The 15,847-nt window shown below is 46.9% G+C and overlaps 2 protein-coding genes across 5 annotated transcripts in view; one reads left to right on the forward strand and one right to left on the reverse strand.

Moving 5' to 3' along the window:
- LOC140391506 (uncharacterized) overlaps positions 1–9,480 on the reverse strand; it is a 229,505-nt gene extending 220,025 nt beyond the window's left edge. Inside the window, exon 1 of one of the 3 annotated variants that reach the window (XM_072476051.1) lies at positions 9,368–9,480. The gene's annotated coding sequence lies outside the window, so the exon portion shown is untranslated. Of the gene's footprint in view, positions 1–8,698; positions 8,740–9,367 lie in introns of those variants that run through there. The other 2 variants (XM_072476050.1, XM_072476049.1) reach the window with 2 other exon arrangements.
- Positions 7,718–15,847, forward strand: part of pdzk1 (PDZ domain containing 1) — a 34,466-nt gene continuing 26,336 nt past the window's right edge. Inside the window, exons 1-2 of one of the 2 annotated variants that reach the window (XM_072476041.1) lie at positions 7,718–7,863; positions 13,409–13,637. In XM_072476041.1, coding sequence (XP_072332142.1) covers positions 13,428–13,637 — 210 coding nt within the window. In that variant the 5' untranslated portion in view covers positions 7,718–7,863; positions 13,409–13,427. Of the gene's footprint in view, positions 7,864–7,962; positions 8,083–13,408; positions 13,638–15,847 lie in introns of those variants that run through there. The other variant, XM_072476042.1, reaches the window with a different exon arrangement.

A 15,847-nucleotide genomic window follows, 5' to 3' on the forward strand; every position in this document is an offset into this window, starting at 1 on the left:
CAGTGCAGCACTCCCTCAGTACTGACCCTCTGACAGTGCAGCACTCCCTCAGTACTGACCCTCTGACAGCGCAGCACTCCCTCAGTACTGGAACTCTGACAGTGCAGCACTCCCTCAGTACTGACCCTCTGACAGTGCAGCACTCCCTCAGTACTGACCCTCTGACAGTGCAGCGCTCCCTCAGTACTGACCCTCTCATAGTGCGGCGCTCCCTCAGTACTGACCCTCTGACAGTGCAGCACTCCCTCAGTACTGACCCTCTGACAGTGCAGCACTCCCTCAGTACTGACCCTCTGACAGTGCGGCACTCCCTCAGTACTGACCCTCTCACAGTGCAGCACTGCCTCAGTACTGACCCTCTGACAGTGCGGCACTCCCTCAGTACTGACCCTCTGACAGTGCAGCACTCTCTCAGTACTGACCCTCTGACAGTGCGGCACTCCCTTAGTACTGACCCTCTGACAGTGCGGCACTCCCTTAGTACTGACCCTCTGACAGTGCAGCACTCCCTCAGTACTGACCCTCTGACAGTGCAGCACTCCCTCAGTACTGACCCTCTGACAGTGCGGCACTCCCTCAGTACTGACCCTCTGACAGTGCAGCACTCCCTCAGTACTGACCCTCTGACAGCGCAGCACTCCCTCAGTACTGGAACTCTGACAGTGCAGCACTCCCTCAGTACTGACCCTCTGACAGTGCAGCGCTCCCTCAGTACTGACTCTCTCATAGTGCGGCGCTCCCTCAGTACTGACCCTCTGACAGTGCAGCACTCCCTCAGTACTGACCCTCTCACAGCGCTCCCTCTGTCCTGTGGTCGAACAGTGCAATTTATGATGATTAGACAATTGGATACAACTAATAAAAAGAAACTATTGGCTCTAGTGGGGTGAGTTCAGAACAAGGGGCAGAACCTTAAATTGGAGCTAGGACGTTCAGGGGGTTACGTCAGGAAGTATTTGTAAACACAGCCGAGTGGAAGATTGATGCCTAGCGACTCCGACGACCTCGGCCCCGGGGCACTGTCCGTGTGGAGTTTGCACATTCTCCCCGTGTCTGCGTGGGACTCTCCCCCACAACCCAAAGATGTGCAGGGTAGGTGGATTGGCCGCGCTAAATTGTCCCTTAATTGGGAACATTTTCTCAAAGGAATGGCAGTTTGAAACCCCTGAAAAAGCTGTTGAGGATGAGGATCAATTGCAAATCTGAATGTTTGCTATAAATTAGTGGAACTGAGGTGGGCAGATGGAGATCAACCAGTTTGTCTGTTGGAACAGAGTCAGGGCTGAATGACCAGTTCCTGTTCCTCTTCCTGTCGAGTTTCCTGCAAGGTGACTAATGTGCCAATATGGATGATTGATGCTTTATTCATTTAATGCTCTGAAAACCATTTCCCAGAATGGTGTGTGTGAAAATTTGATGTCACAATACACACTCTCCGACCATGAGATCGGAAATTCTGGAAGGTCTTCTGAAAGTGGCGACTAAAGGATTGTGCTCAGTCTGACATCACCAAGTTTGATCAGATGGAGGATGCAAGGTGATGGGGTGATACCTTCGAAAGGTGCCAGCCACCCTCATCTGCATGTACAGGGGAGAACTTAGGAAACCCAAGTACTCCTGCCAAAATAAGGAGTGAGCCAAAAGCAATCTGTCCAATTTGCTAAATTGTCCGTGTTACACATGAAACACACACCAATATCTACCCTTGGGCATTTTATTTACAATCAGCAGCTACTCAGGTGTTTGACTACCTGACGAACTCCGTCAAACGCTGTCTGCCCCTCTGAAAGGTGAGGGGACCCTCCTGCTGGTTCGCGGATATGATTTCCTAGAACTTCCACATTTTCCGATGGCGCCTTGAAGGGGTTCAAAGAGCAAGTGATCTGCAGAAAGGAATAGCCCCTTCCCCCTTTATGCGTACGACGCACTGTTGCAAATGTTTGATTTCTTAATTCAGGTGTTTCAAAGGTCTAACTTTTAATTTTAGGAGTTTAAGGTAAGATAAATTGAAACAGCTGAGTGAAAAACTGATAAACAACCCTGAGGTAAATGCAATTCAAACAGTCCTGTGGTGATTACAGTTTCAAAAGGTGACCCATGCTTTTTTTAAGAAGGTTAGTAAACTTAAACAACGGGTGACCAGTCTTTGAGTTTTTGGTACGATTGAGAGCTCTGCAGTTATTTCAGTAATGGATTTAAATTGTTCATATAGTTCCTAGATCAATTAAACTAAAAGCACCTTTATAAACAAGGGGGTTCCTTGGTAGAACCAGCAAGACTGAAGAGAGAGTTGTTTAGCTCCATTTCAGGTATAAGTTATTCATGTAGATCCCATAATTGAAGAGAGGTTTGAGGGTAAAGAGAATTAGTTGACACTTCTTTTTGGAACATCCCAAGTATGCCACATTGCCATGGAGATAGGCCTTTGGGCTTACGAATGTTCCTTTGTTTATTTATCTGCGTGTTTGCTCACATGCAGTCAGCAGTTCAGTTTTTGAAATACACGAGTCAGCTGCAGAGATAAACGCTAGCCAGGTGCAACCGTAAGCAAATTTTCCAGTTTTTCCCCCCAAAAGTGACGTCAGAGGGAAGCTGTGATCTGATTGGTTGATAGCAAATCTGCCCCAAATTTTAAAAAAAACACAGCTAAACTCGTAAACTTAAATTAAACTAATTAATTAATTAGTGATGGCTGGTCAGGTGATGTGCTTGAGCTGCTTGATGTGGGAGCGGGCAGATCCCATTGCGAGCTGCAGCGACCACATCTGCAGTAAGTGTTGGCTGCTCGAAGAGCTCCGGCTCAGAGTTGATGAGCTGGAGTCTGAGTTTCAAACACTGAGGCACATCCGGGAGGGGGAGACTTACCTGGACACTGTGTTTCAGGAGGCAGTCACACCTGTCAGAGTAAGTAGTTTAAATCCTGCCAGTAGCCAGGGACAGCAGGGTGTGACTGTAAGTCAGGCAGGTAAAGGGAACCAGCAGTCAGGAACTCAGGAGCCTCAGCCCTTGACCCTGTCCAACAGGTATGAGGCACTTGCTCCCTGTGTGGATGGCGAACAGGGCTGCAGGAAGGATGAGTCAGCTGACCAAGGCACCATGGTTCAGCAGGCCATTCAAGGGGAGGGAGTAAATAGGCAAGTTGTAGTTGTAGGGGATTCTATTATCAGGGGGAGAGATAGTATCCTTTGTGAGCAGGATAAAGAGTCCCGCATGGTATGTTGCCTGCCCGGTGCTAGGGTGCGGGACATCTCTGACCGGCTTGAAAGGATACTGGAGAGGGAGGGGGAGGATCCAGTTGTTGTGGTCCATGTCGGTACCAACAACATAGGCAAGTCTAGAAAAGAGAACCTGTTTAGAGATTATAAAGAGCTAGGATTCAAATTCAAAAACAGGTCCTCAAGGGTCATAATCTCCGGATTTCTGCCCGAGCCATGTGCAAATTGGCATAGAGAGGCAAGAATAAGGGAAGTTAACACGTGGCTGAAAGAGTGGTGTGGGAAAGAGGGGTTCCTTTTCATGGGACACGCATCAGTTTTGGGACAGGGGGGACCTATACCGTTGGGATGGTCTCCACCTGAACCGAGCTGGGACCAGTGTTCTGGCGAAAAGAGTAAATAGGGTGGTCAATAGGACTTTAAACTAGAGATTGGGGGGGAAGGGAAAGTCAGGGAACCAAGAGGTGAAGTAATCAGTGGGAAGCGTAGCTGCTTAGGAATACAAAAAAGCACGAAAAGACAGAACTCAGGAGAGGTTACGATAGTCTCCATCCCACAAAATATGACACAGTGTATGGAAAGGCTCAGTAAACCAAGGTCCACCACACTAAGAAAACAAAAAGGGACGGTCAATAGAGAATTAAAGGTGCTATATTTAAATGCGCGCAGTGTACGGAACAAGGTAGATAAGCTTGTGGCCCAGATTGTGACTGGCAGGTATGATGTGGTAGGCATCACAGAGACGTGGTTGCAGGGGGTTCAGGACTGGCATTTAAACATCCAGGGATTCACAACCTATCGAAAAGACAGAGAGGTGGGCAGAGGGGGTGGGGTTGCCTTGTTAATTAGGAATGGAATTAAATCAATAGCACTAAACGACATAGGGTCAGATGATGTGGAGTCTGTGTGGGTAGAGTTGAGGAACCACAAAGGCAAAAAAACCATAATGGGAGTTATGTACAGGCCTCCTAACAGTGGGCAGGACCAGGGGCACAAAATGCACCACAAAATAGAAAGTGCATGTCAGAAAGGCAAGGTCACAGTGATCATTGGGGACTTCAATATGCAGGTGGACTGGGTAAATAATGCTGCCAGTGGACCCAAGGAAAATAAATTCATTGAATGTTTACAGGAGGGCTTTTTGGAACAGCTTGTGATGGAGCCCACGAGGGGACAGACCATTCTGGACTTAGTGTTATGTAATGAGCCAGACTTGATTAAAGATCTTAAAGTAAGGGAACACTTAGGAGGCAGTGATCATAATATGGTAGAATTCAATCTCCAATTTGAAAGAAAGAAGGTAGAATCAGATGTAAAGGTGTTACAGTTAAATAAAGGTAACTACAGGGGCATGAGGGAGGAACTGACGGAAATCGACTGGGAGCAGAGCCTAGTGGGAAAAACAGTAGAACAGCAATGGCAGGAGTTTCTGGGAGTAATTGAGGACACAGTACAGAGGTTCATCCCAAAGAAAAGAAAGGTTATCAGAGGGGGATTAGGCAGCCATGGCTGACAAAGGAAGTTAGGGAATGCATCAAAGCAAAAGAGAAAGCCTATAATGTGGCAAAGAGTAGTGGGAAGTCAGAGGATTGGGAAGGCTACAAAAAGAAACAGAGGAAAGCAAAGAGAGAAATAAGGAAAGAGAGGATCAAATATGAAGGTCGGCTAGCCAGTAACATTAGGAATGATAGTAAAAGTTTCTTTAAATACATTAAAAACAAACGGGAGGCAAAAGTAGACATTGGGCTGCTCCAAAATGACACTGGTAATCTAGTGATGGGAGACAAGGAAATAGCTGAGGAACTAAATAAGTACTTTGCGTCAGTCTTCACAGTAGAAGACATGAGTAATATCCCAACAATTCCGGAGAGTCAGGGGGCAGAGTTGAATATGGTAGCCATCACAAAGGAGAAAGTGCTAGAGAAACTAAGAGGTCTAAAAATTGATAAATCTCCGGGCCCAGGTGGGCTACATCCTAGAGTTCTAAAGGAGATAGCTGAAGAAATAGTGGAGGCGTTAGTTATGATCTTTCGAAAGTCACTGGAGTCAGGGAAAATCCCAGAGGATTGGAAAATCGCTGTTGTAACCCCCCTGTTCAAGAAGGGAACAAGGAAAAAGATGGAAAATTATAGGCCAATTAGCCTAACCTCGGTTGTTGGCAAGATTCTAGAATCCATTGTTAAGGATGAGATTTCTAAATTCTTGGAAGTGCAGGGTCGGATTAGGACAAGTCAACATGGATTTAGTAACCCCTCTTGGGTTGAATTAGGAAGTAAAAGGAGAACTGTGTTTATACTTAAATCTTGACAAACTATCATACTGTTAGCAGTTCTGCTTTGTTTTCTTTTTTTGTAAGTACAATAAAGTTTGTTTTATTTTAAAAACATGACGTTTTGTGGCATGGTTCTTCCAGTTAATCGCTGGGTGTTCAAATTTCTCTTTAAACATGAATGGTGTCTACGGTGATCGTAACAGCGCCCAGACAGGTTTGCCAACCACAATGGAATGTGATGGAGAAGAAAATCGATGCCAGACTCATTGTACCCAAGAACAATGCAGAAAGAAGCTTCACAATCACACCAGGACTACACAGGTACGAGTCCCCTTCAACGTCTCCCTTACTCTCTCCTGGGCCCCTGTACCAAAAACTCTTCTTCCCACATGACCAGCATCTGCCCTCCTCTACTTCCCCTAATTGCCCTCTAATCACTATGGGATGCTCCACTGCCTATGATGACACTCCCGGAGCAGACCCCAACATGGCTGGGACACCGGACAGAAACCCCTAAATTTAATTTTGTCAGACTGTGAGGAAAGGAATCCTCGCTCCGGGAGGGATTTCACACAGAATAGGGATTTGGGATGTTAAAACAAACTTTAGTACGAACACAGTATTAAAATATCTTTAATATCAACTAAGAAAACAGCTTACAATTACCCCTTAAACAATGCTGATCAATACAGTGCCACAATAACCCTTAACTGCTATCTTTATTCCCACTAAAACAACTAAACCATCTCAGCTCTCAATCCACTTTTAAATGCAGTTAGCAGATCCAGGCATACTGGCTTAAAAGATGTCCTTTGAGACGGTTTTAAGAGAGATTCCTGAATCCTGTCAGAACAGTGCAGGATCTCCAGCTGAAGTCTTCAGAAACTGTCTGCATGGTTTGGCTTCCAGGAACCAATTGAAGTGCCTGTTTTTCTGCAAAATGCCTGCCACTTTAGCTCCTCCCATAAGTTACATCATCTTACCAAGCTGAAACACAAAGGGCTGGATTCTCCGATAGCCGACAGCAAAATTGTGATCGGTGCTTTTACGGCAAGTTCAGGGGCGGCGCCATTTTTCAGATGCTCCGCACCCTCAAAAATGGCATAATCATTGAGTACGCCGCACACCGTTGCGCCGGCATCAGGATGTCACCTGAGGTCCTCCCTGATGCTCCGCCCCCGATGGGCCGCCATCTCGATGGCGTCGGTCGCGTGTCCTCTCAGTTTTCGGGGCTCTCACATAGCGGCTGTGGACTGTGTCCAGCACTGCCACAGTCGGGGGGGGGGGGGGGGGAGGGGAAGCCCTTCTGCAGGGGGGGCTTCGGCGGGGGCTGGGGGGGCTGGTGGGTGCTGGTCCGGGGTTGGTGAGTGGGATACAGGTGGGCACCATCTGGCAGGCTGGGTCCGCGTGTGACCGGTGTCATGTTATACAGCGCGGCAGCCGTAGGTCGCCGAAATGCGCATGCACAGCCATGGACCCGTCTATTCTCCGTCCGTATCTGCAGGTAAAGCCGGGGGCTTTACGTGGCATGGCTGCTAGCCCCCCACCCGTGCGGAGCATCGGTGTGTAGAAGCGCCGACTTTTTGGTCGTAAGACCAGATGCTTCCACCGGATGCAGCCGCAAAATCGGAGAATCCAACCCAATGTAATTAATTACTTCATAGAGGGAACCTTCTTAATCCAAACAAAAATCCATGATCCCAAAGTCTTCATGATGCCTTAATTGTACATCTGGCTCCCGACAACCCTGGCTGTCTTGCAAACCAGGATTGTTAAAAACATGACAGCAGCAGTCACACACACTAACCCAGGCTTTAACTCTTACTGCACCAAATACTGATAATGCAATATATCTGAAATTGTTACGTTCATCACACTATACTTCCAGAATCAACTACTCACAATTATTCCCCCCTTGTATCTGACATTTCTTATCCCTTCCTCTCATCATCCACATTGTTAAGGTGCCTAACACATCTTCAAAATACCCTTCCACAGCTTACACACTGACCCTTTCTGCAAAGGAAACCTTGCTAACCAAGAACAACAGTCACTTAGCGCTTAAACGGTAAAGAGATTTACGCAGTGTCCTGGCTGAATGGTAAGGTTATGTTGGCACTTGGAGAATTCCACAAAGCAGCATTTCCTCAGAAAAGGGTATTATTATGACCTATGGCTCTCTGGAAGCAGCCACATTGGATCAATTATTGGATGTAATAAAATAGGGAATGCTATCGACATCCTGCTTACATTTTCCAGTCCCCTGTTGAATTGTTGAATCTTTTAACCAACCCTTGATCAAAGTCCATCAGCGTAGATTGCACCAAAAAAAAGAACGTTCGTAGATTCTCTCGGGACTCAACCAGCCAGAGTTTGGTAAGCACTTTTCCCCCCTATTTTACCTGGATTAACTTTGGGTGGGGATATGGTTTGAATTTAATTGTCAGCTACTAACGTTGGAATGTAACTTCTGTCTGTGACTTGCCCTGAGTCTGTTTTAATCGTTGATCACATTGTTCATGTGTCTCTGGAGTTCTGCTACACTTCAAATACCGGCTGCAATCACCAAGTGATCATGTTTAATTGAATAAGCAGGTAAATAATTTTTAATTACAAATTCCACACTTACTGGGGATTTTCATAATTTAAGCAAAGCGAAGTATCCAGACAGCCTGGAATTCTCAGTGAATACAATTTACTCCCACAACGGTTTTGTCCCAGTAACAGACCACTGTCCTGATTCAATTTACCCAACTCATTTCGCACATCTTTCATACACTTCTGAAAATCGAGATTGCAGATGAGAAGGTCACCAAATACAAAATTCACAGTTAATTACATTAGGTACTGTAAAGTAGGGCTATTGCACTGTTCATTTGGAATGCCAGTACAGCCATGGCAGACCGAATGGCCTCCTTCAGTGCAACAACTATTCTGTGGGTAGGGGTCAGGAGGTGCTATCTAAATGCAGGTTTTTTTCTATCTTTTAGACGCCTTGAGAATAATTATCTCGTTCTGTGCTGCCGACCCTGGGCTCACTGCCAGCACTCAAAGGGTTAATTCACATGGACAGTCTGCACAGACTAGACTTGTATTCCCTGGAGTTTAGAAAGTTAAGGGGTGGTTTAACTGAGATATTTAAGATGATTCAATAATAGCATTAATATTTGTCAGGGTGGTAAGGACACACGTGGAGACCGAACAATCTCACCTGACTCAACATCGAAGCCTCGACTGTTACTTTCAATCAGGTCGATAGAAAGAAGTGATTGGCTCTGGTGGGGGGGGGGGGGGGGGTTTGGCTCTGGTGGGGGGCGGGGGGGGGGGGGGGGGGGGAGGGGGGCAGAACTGGGGGATTTGTGCCGGTGATGTCAGGAAGCACATCTTCCCATAAATTAGAGTGAAAATCTGGAACTCCCTTCTCCTAAACGTGTGCACCAATTGGCTCTTTCAAGACTGAGATTCCTAGACATGTTGAGTAAGAAGATGGAGGGATGTGGATCAAAGCCACGTAGAGCGACGCTATAGACACAATCTCGCAATATAGGCTGGAGGGGCTGAAGGGCCTGTTCTTAATGTAGCAATTGGCAGTATTATCACAGTGGACCCTGGAAGCTGGCGAATCTTTGTGATCAGTGGCCCCCTTGGACAGCTAACCTCATCAATGTTCTGTCAAATGTTTCTCTGTCACGTGCAGCATTGCATTGAACATCGTTGATCACTGCACCAACGCAGTTTAAAGGGAACATTCATGTTGTGCTAAGGACACAGCAGGGTTAATGTGTACCTGTACCCTAATGTACCTGTGCTACCAGTGCAGAGTTAAAGGTTACAGCTGAAATCTCACTGGACTCTGTCTCTGAGTTCTTGGTACACTCACCTGATTTTGGAAGTTTGTGCCCAGAGAGTGAGATTGGGAATGGCTGTAATACACTTCATGGTGGAGGTGAGACATTTCGACCATTGGACCTCGTTCCACCAGGTCCCCTATGGGTTCCAGCGGTCTCTGCAATGCCTTGGGAAGAGGTCCTCCACCTGCCTCTCAGAGCCAGGGTGGAAAAGAATGGAAGATCTTGTATTTCACAATCTCAGGACGTCCCGGATTGCTTTACAGTTAATGAGATACTTTTGAAGTTTAGTCACTGTGTAATCTAGAAAGCATAGAGATCACCTTACACACAGAAAGATCCCACTGACAGCAATGTTAAAAAATGACCAGGTAATCTGTTTTAATGGGATCAATCAGCCAGGAGAACTGTGCAGCTCTCCGTCGAATCTAGAGGGTGGACATAGCATCTGAAAGACAGCACCTCCAACAGGGCAGCACTCCCTCACGACCACACCTGGGAGTCTCAGTCTAGATTTTGTGCTTGTCTTTGGAATGGGTCTTGAACCCACAACCTGCTGACTCAGAGGTGCGAATGCCATCCCTGAGACACAGGTGGCAACATAACAAAGCCTGTCCCAACTGGGAGCCTGGTTGGCTGTAAGGTATTAAAGGAGGCAGCTACACTGAGTGAGAGGTAAGGTGTTTTGGGGTCTGGAAGAATCCTACACTGCGCCATCATCCAGCCAGGAATTAACATGATTATTTTGTAGCAGATTAGCACCCTTGTTCAGGGAGTTGTAAGGTCCAGTAGTGGGTTCCAGGGGACAGCTGGGTGCATGGGGGTAGTCCCCAAACTTTCTGGAAGTCAAAGGCATCCAACAGTGACGTCGTGCCTCCAGCTGCCTGGCTCCCAAGCTCTGATATTCTCTCCCTCCAAATATCTCCTTGAGGGACTCTCGCCGAGAACACACCGGATATGTGACTTGGGTAACAAAAACTTCATCTGATAATTGCTCCAGTCAAACACATTGGGACACTTTACAACATCAAAGATGCTAAATAAAGGTTATTGTTGTACACTTCAAGATGTTCAGGAGGCCGCTCTATCAGGCGACTGGGTGATGCTGGAGGCTGGCTCCAGGCTCAAGCCTAATCAACCTTCTCTGCCCATGCATAAGAGTTGTCATTCCTCAATGACCATGTGAGGGTTCAGTCGGACTAATGATGTCCACACTCCAGAACTGGCCTGGAGTCTCCGGGAATTGAATACTGATCTCCAGGACACAACAGGGAGAAAATCCATGGGGAATGTTAAAAGAAAAGTGTGTTTTTATTCACTTTGTTTGAACCCTTCCATTCATCTGTGATTGGAGATGGGAAGAAATGAAATTCTGTTCGACAAGAAACCAATCACCATCCAATCAGGTAACAATGAGCCTGTCCACGTATCAATTGGCTGTGGGAAGGATGTTGGGAAGGTTACATTGGATGACCAACTACCAATGAGAGCACTGTGGGAGTGGGACAGTTCGACGCAGCAAGGAACCATTGGGAGTACATTGGTAAACCCTGGTGTGGGCTGGAAACAAAGTTCAGCTCTCTGGGGCCTGGAGGCCACATCACCTCCCTGAATGTACAGAGCACAAAAAATATTTATTTAATTAACCAGGGACAAATTGGAACACATTCCACCACCCCGATGTTTTAGCCGGGGGGACAATCCTGGTTTTCCACCCACGTTCTGCTGAAGTTACAATGGGCGAGAGCGGGGAACTTCAGGTCCGGAAGCATGTGTGGAGAGAGAAACAAAAGCAGTTCACATTTCAAGTCCAATATGGCCCTCTGTCAGAATGTGTGAGGTGCATGTAGACATGATGGTTGGAAATACGGACACAGTAAATCGCCACTCAAGATGAACACAGTGGGTGTGCAATGCGATGGAGTGTGTACACCGACTGCACCTTTGGTGTGGTAAACCATTCCACAGCACTTACAAGGAATGATGTCAGGGGAGGTGATTAAAAGCTTGGTCAAAGAGGCAGGTTTTAAGGAACGACTGAGAGAGCGGGAGAGGCGGAGAGGTGGTTTAGGGAGGGAACTCCAGAGCTTAGGGCCCCGGCAGCTGAAAGCAGGGCCGCAAATGGTAGAAAGATGAAAAGCACATGAATCCCAGAGAATTGCAGGGCTAGAGGGGGTTGGATAGGAGTGAGAGCATGGAGGGATTTGAAAAGGAGGAGATGGGTCTTTGGATCTCTGGATCTGTAAAGATTTAATCACCTGCTAATGCTCGTATTCCAAGCATTGTCTGGCATCTTTGAATCTGTCTATATATATATGTTTCTGGAACATACCTCTTCATTCACCTGAGGAAGGAGCAGCGCTCCGAAAGCTAGTGACATCGAAACAAACCTGTTGGACTTTAACCTGGTGTTGTAAGACTTGTTTACTGCACGAAGACCTGGGCTGGAGTCTTGGCCTGGCTGCTCTACGCTGCCCCTAGTGGTGGTCTGTGAATTGAGCTGCAGTGATTTCGTCCTTGTGTGATTACACAGGCTGCGGGTCCAACTGTACACGCCCACACAATCTTCCAAATTGGGTAATCATTATCAAAGCTGCCAAGTTAATCATGAACGCGGGCAGAAAGTTCAGCAACGCTGTTACTGCCCGGCAGTAAATAACAGAAGTAGCTGTCAGCAAAATTCCTGTACCAGTGCTGTGAGGAACATTAAAGCAGTAGGACCTTTGCTCCAAATGTTGCTGCATGAATAAATGTGTGAAAAATACTGCAGCTCAACGCGAAACCTCAGCTCTGAAAATGTGTCTGGCAGACGGGCGGCAAGGTAGCACAGTGGTTAGCACTGTTGCTTCACATCGCCAGGGTCCCAGGTTCGATTCCCAGCCTTGGGTCACTGTCTGTGCGGAGTCTGCACGTTCCCCCCGTGTCTGCGTGGGTTTCCTCCGGGTGCTCCGGTTTCCTCCCACAGTCCAAAGTCGTGCAGGGTAGGTGGACTGGTCATGATCAATTGCCCTTAGTGTCCAAAAAGGTTAGGTGGGGTTACTGGGTTACGGGGATAGGGGGGAGGTGTGGGCTTAGGTAGGGTGCTCTTACCAACACCTCCCCCTCCCCCCCCACCACCACCACCACCAAATCCTGGCTGACAAATTGATGCCGTTGACTCTGGCATTTCATCCCACAGATTGCTGATGCTCTCGTTTGGCTGCTCACACGTCCCAGAAACACTTCTGCCAGCAGAGACTCACATGTCAACATTTGGAGTGGGAAGTGGTTTTGAGTGAATGGCTACTTCACTTTTCTAGTTCCTTATACTCACTTTTCACTTTTAATCTCACTTCTATGCACAAACTGCTCTTTGCCATCATTACTGTGGTTTCAGGCCCCTCACCAGGTCTGAGCACATTAACCCAGTTAACAGTCAGTGCTGCAAAAAGACTTGAAAGGACTTTGCGTTTATAGAAGCATCGGATCATAGAATGGCCACAGCTGAGAGCCCAGACTCTTCGCCACTCTACGCTGCTTACTGTCCCTCAATCAATGCTACCAGTGTCCCCTTTATCCGCTGCGCCCGTTACAGCGGGACCCTACATTTTAGATTTGTCTCTCATTGTTCTTCCTCCCAAAATGTATCACTTCGCACTTCTCTGCATCCAGTTTAACCAGCCACGTACCAGCCAATTCGAACCCGGGTCCTTGGAGCCGTGAGGCAGCAGTGCTAACCACTGCACTACCGTGCCGCCCGTTAAAACAGTTTAATTTGACCCGGAAGACACATGGGCAGGCACAATGAGTGCAAACCCATCAAGGGGATTAATTCGATCTGGGGGAATGGCTGCTTTTACAGGCAGGGCCAACTTGCAGCATGATTTTTTAAGAAATAGCACAAGTATTATGGAAGCTCCAATTGTGCAGGATGTAACTTGCATTAAAAGTCCAGTGACCTCTTGGCTGATTCCGAGTGACTTTTTCTGAAGAGGTCAAACTCTATCGCCTCAATACTGACAGAAATATCTGTGGACCCGAAGCCAGCCATTTTGGAACTTGACCCATTACTGTTGCGTATTTGATCATTTTAGGTCTCCGAAACACCAAGCGATGGCAGCTGACCTTCAGCCTCGGGTTTGCAAACTCTCCAAGAAGGCGGGTGAAAGCTTTGGTTTCTTCTTAAGGATAGAGAAGGACATTGAGGGGCACTTGATCCGTTCTGTGGTGACAGGAGGTCCCGCTGACAAAGTCGGATTGAGAGACGGCGATCGCGTCGTTCGGGTCGACACGGTTTTCGTGGATAGTGAGGAACATCAAAAGGTATGAACCTCATGTACTGATGGCCTATTGTTAAGATACCCCAGTTATACACACACATATACGTCGAACTAGGATTTGTGTTAATCACAATAAGATTAAAGTGTTTATTGTTTCTTACTCAATGCAATTAAAATCAATAAAAGTGTTTTTTTAGAAAATATTTTATTCATAGAATCATAGAATTTATCTGCAGAAGACACTTAAGGCATTTATAATTTGAGCATTTTAAACAAAGAGATCCAACGCACACAAAAACCCCACAATAACATACCCATCTCCGCCCCAACCAGAACCTCTAACTACTATGATCCATGTACCTACTCCATCCCACGGTTATCTCTTCATTAGATCCCCTACCCTTATTCATCACTTCCATGCCTCCCCTTTCCCCCTCCCATCCCCCCTCCCTGTTGACAGAATCATTTTCCTTGAGGAAGTCGATGACCGGCTGCCACCTCCGAGCGAACCCCTGTAGTGAACCCCTTAAGGCAAACTTACTCTTCTCTAGCCTAAGTAACCCTGCCCTGTCACTGACCCAAACACACGTCTTTGGAGGCTCCGAGTCCCTCCAACCCAGCAAAATCCACCTCCGGGCCACCAGGGAGGCAAAGGCCAAAACGTTGGCCTCTCTGCCCCCCTGGGCCCCCAGATCTTCCGCCACTCCAAATATTGCCACCTCTGGTCTCGGAGTCACCCTGCCTTCCAGGACTTCTGACATGACATCTGAAAATTCCTGCCAAAATCCCCTTAGCCTCGGACATGCCTAGAACATGTGCACATGGTTTGCAGGACCTCCCCCACACCGCCCACACCTGTCCCCCACCTCCTCAAAAAACCTGCTCATCCGGGTCACAGTCATATGAGCCCTGTGGACAACCTTGAACTGGATCAGACTGAGCCTGGCACACAACGAGGATGCATTGACTCTTATGTATTCTCATGGCAACATCGTGAAACAGTCAAGGCAGCTTAGGAGGTAAGAACAATGGAAGCAGAATGAAAAGAGTTGGTATCTGTTATCTTCATACCAACTTGATACCATACGTCCTTTGACAATAACACTTGTCATATCATAATGAAATAGCAGATAGTTCTGCTTGTGAGGAGCACATTGGGCCTTCGCTTCCCTTAACAAGTTATAGAGAGTTGGTTTCAGAAAGGAACATCAAAGATTTCTATCTAGAAAACGGAATAGGGAAATAATTGTTCATTTCTCTAGATGATTGTATCTGACTAGATTTGGATCAAAACAGGAAGCGATAAGGTGTCAGACATCAAACTGCATGCGCTATTCCATTGTACCATCCCCACCAATCCCACTGTCCACTGCTACAGTCATTATGGAAAATCTTTCTGGATTGTATCGGGCCCAACTGGAATAAGGAGGTTCCCTACCAGACACCAGAATAAAACACCCGTCCCGGTAATGTATTTATAGGCACAGAGTACAAAAAAGAAGGAAATTACACCAAACCTGAATTACATACTGGTTAGGCCTCAGTGGGAGCATTCTGTTCAACTCTGCGCTCCACTCCTTAGAGAGGATGCCAGGGCCTTGGAGAGGGGGCAGAGGAGATTTAATGGAATTAAAAAAAAATATTTAACAGCATGTGGCCAGGCCTGCAATTTATTCCCCATCCCTGTTACCCTGGAGAAGGTGATGGTGAGCTGCCTTCTTGAACCGCTGCAGTCCATGCGGTGTAGGTACACCCACAGTGCTGTTAGAGAGGGAGTTGCAGGGCTGAGGGACTTCAGTTAATGTGGCGAGACTGGACACGCTGTGATTGTTCTCCTTAGAACAATGGGAGAATTTAATAGATGGTGGATGGTGGAATTGGAAAAAAAACTGGAAGTAAAAGTCTATTGATGACCATGAAACTATTATCGATTGCCGTAAAAACCCATCTGGTTTATTAATGTCCTTTAGGGAAGGAAATCTGCCATCCTTACCTGGTCTGGCCTACATGGGACCCACAGCAATGTGATTGACTCTGAAATGCCCCTGTGAAATGGCCCAGCAAACGTCTTCTCAAGGGCAATTAGGGATGGGCAATAAACAGAAAATTGCAAACCAATATTTAGGTGTCAGAAATCAAATGATTCCATTGTACCAGCCCCACCAATCCACTGCAACTATCATTATCATCCACTAAAAACAAGAAGTGTTTCCAGTGGCAAGAGAGTCAGTAACCAGATGAACGCAGATTGAA

Source organism: Scyliorhinus torazame, chromosome 15, assembly GCF_047496885.1.
Source record: "Scyliorhinus torazame isolate Kashiwa2021f chromosome 15, sScyTor2.1, whole genome shotgun sequence".
Classification (NCBI taxonomy): Eukaryota; Metazoa; Chordata; class Chondrichthyes; order Carcharhiniformes; family Scyliorhinidae; genus Scyliorhinus; species Scyliorhinus torazame.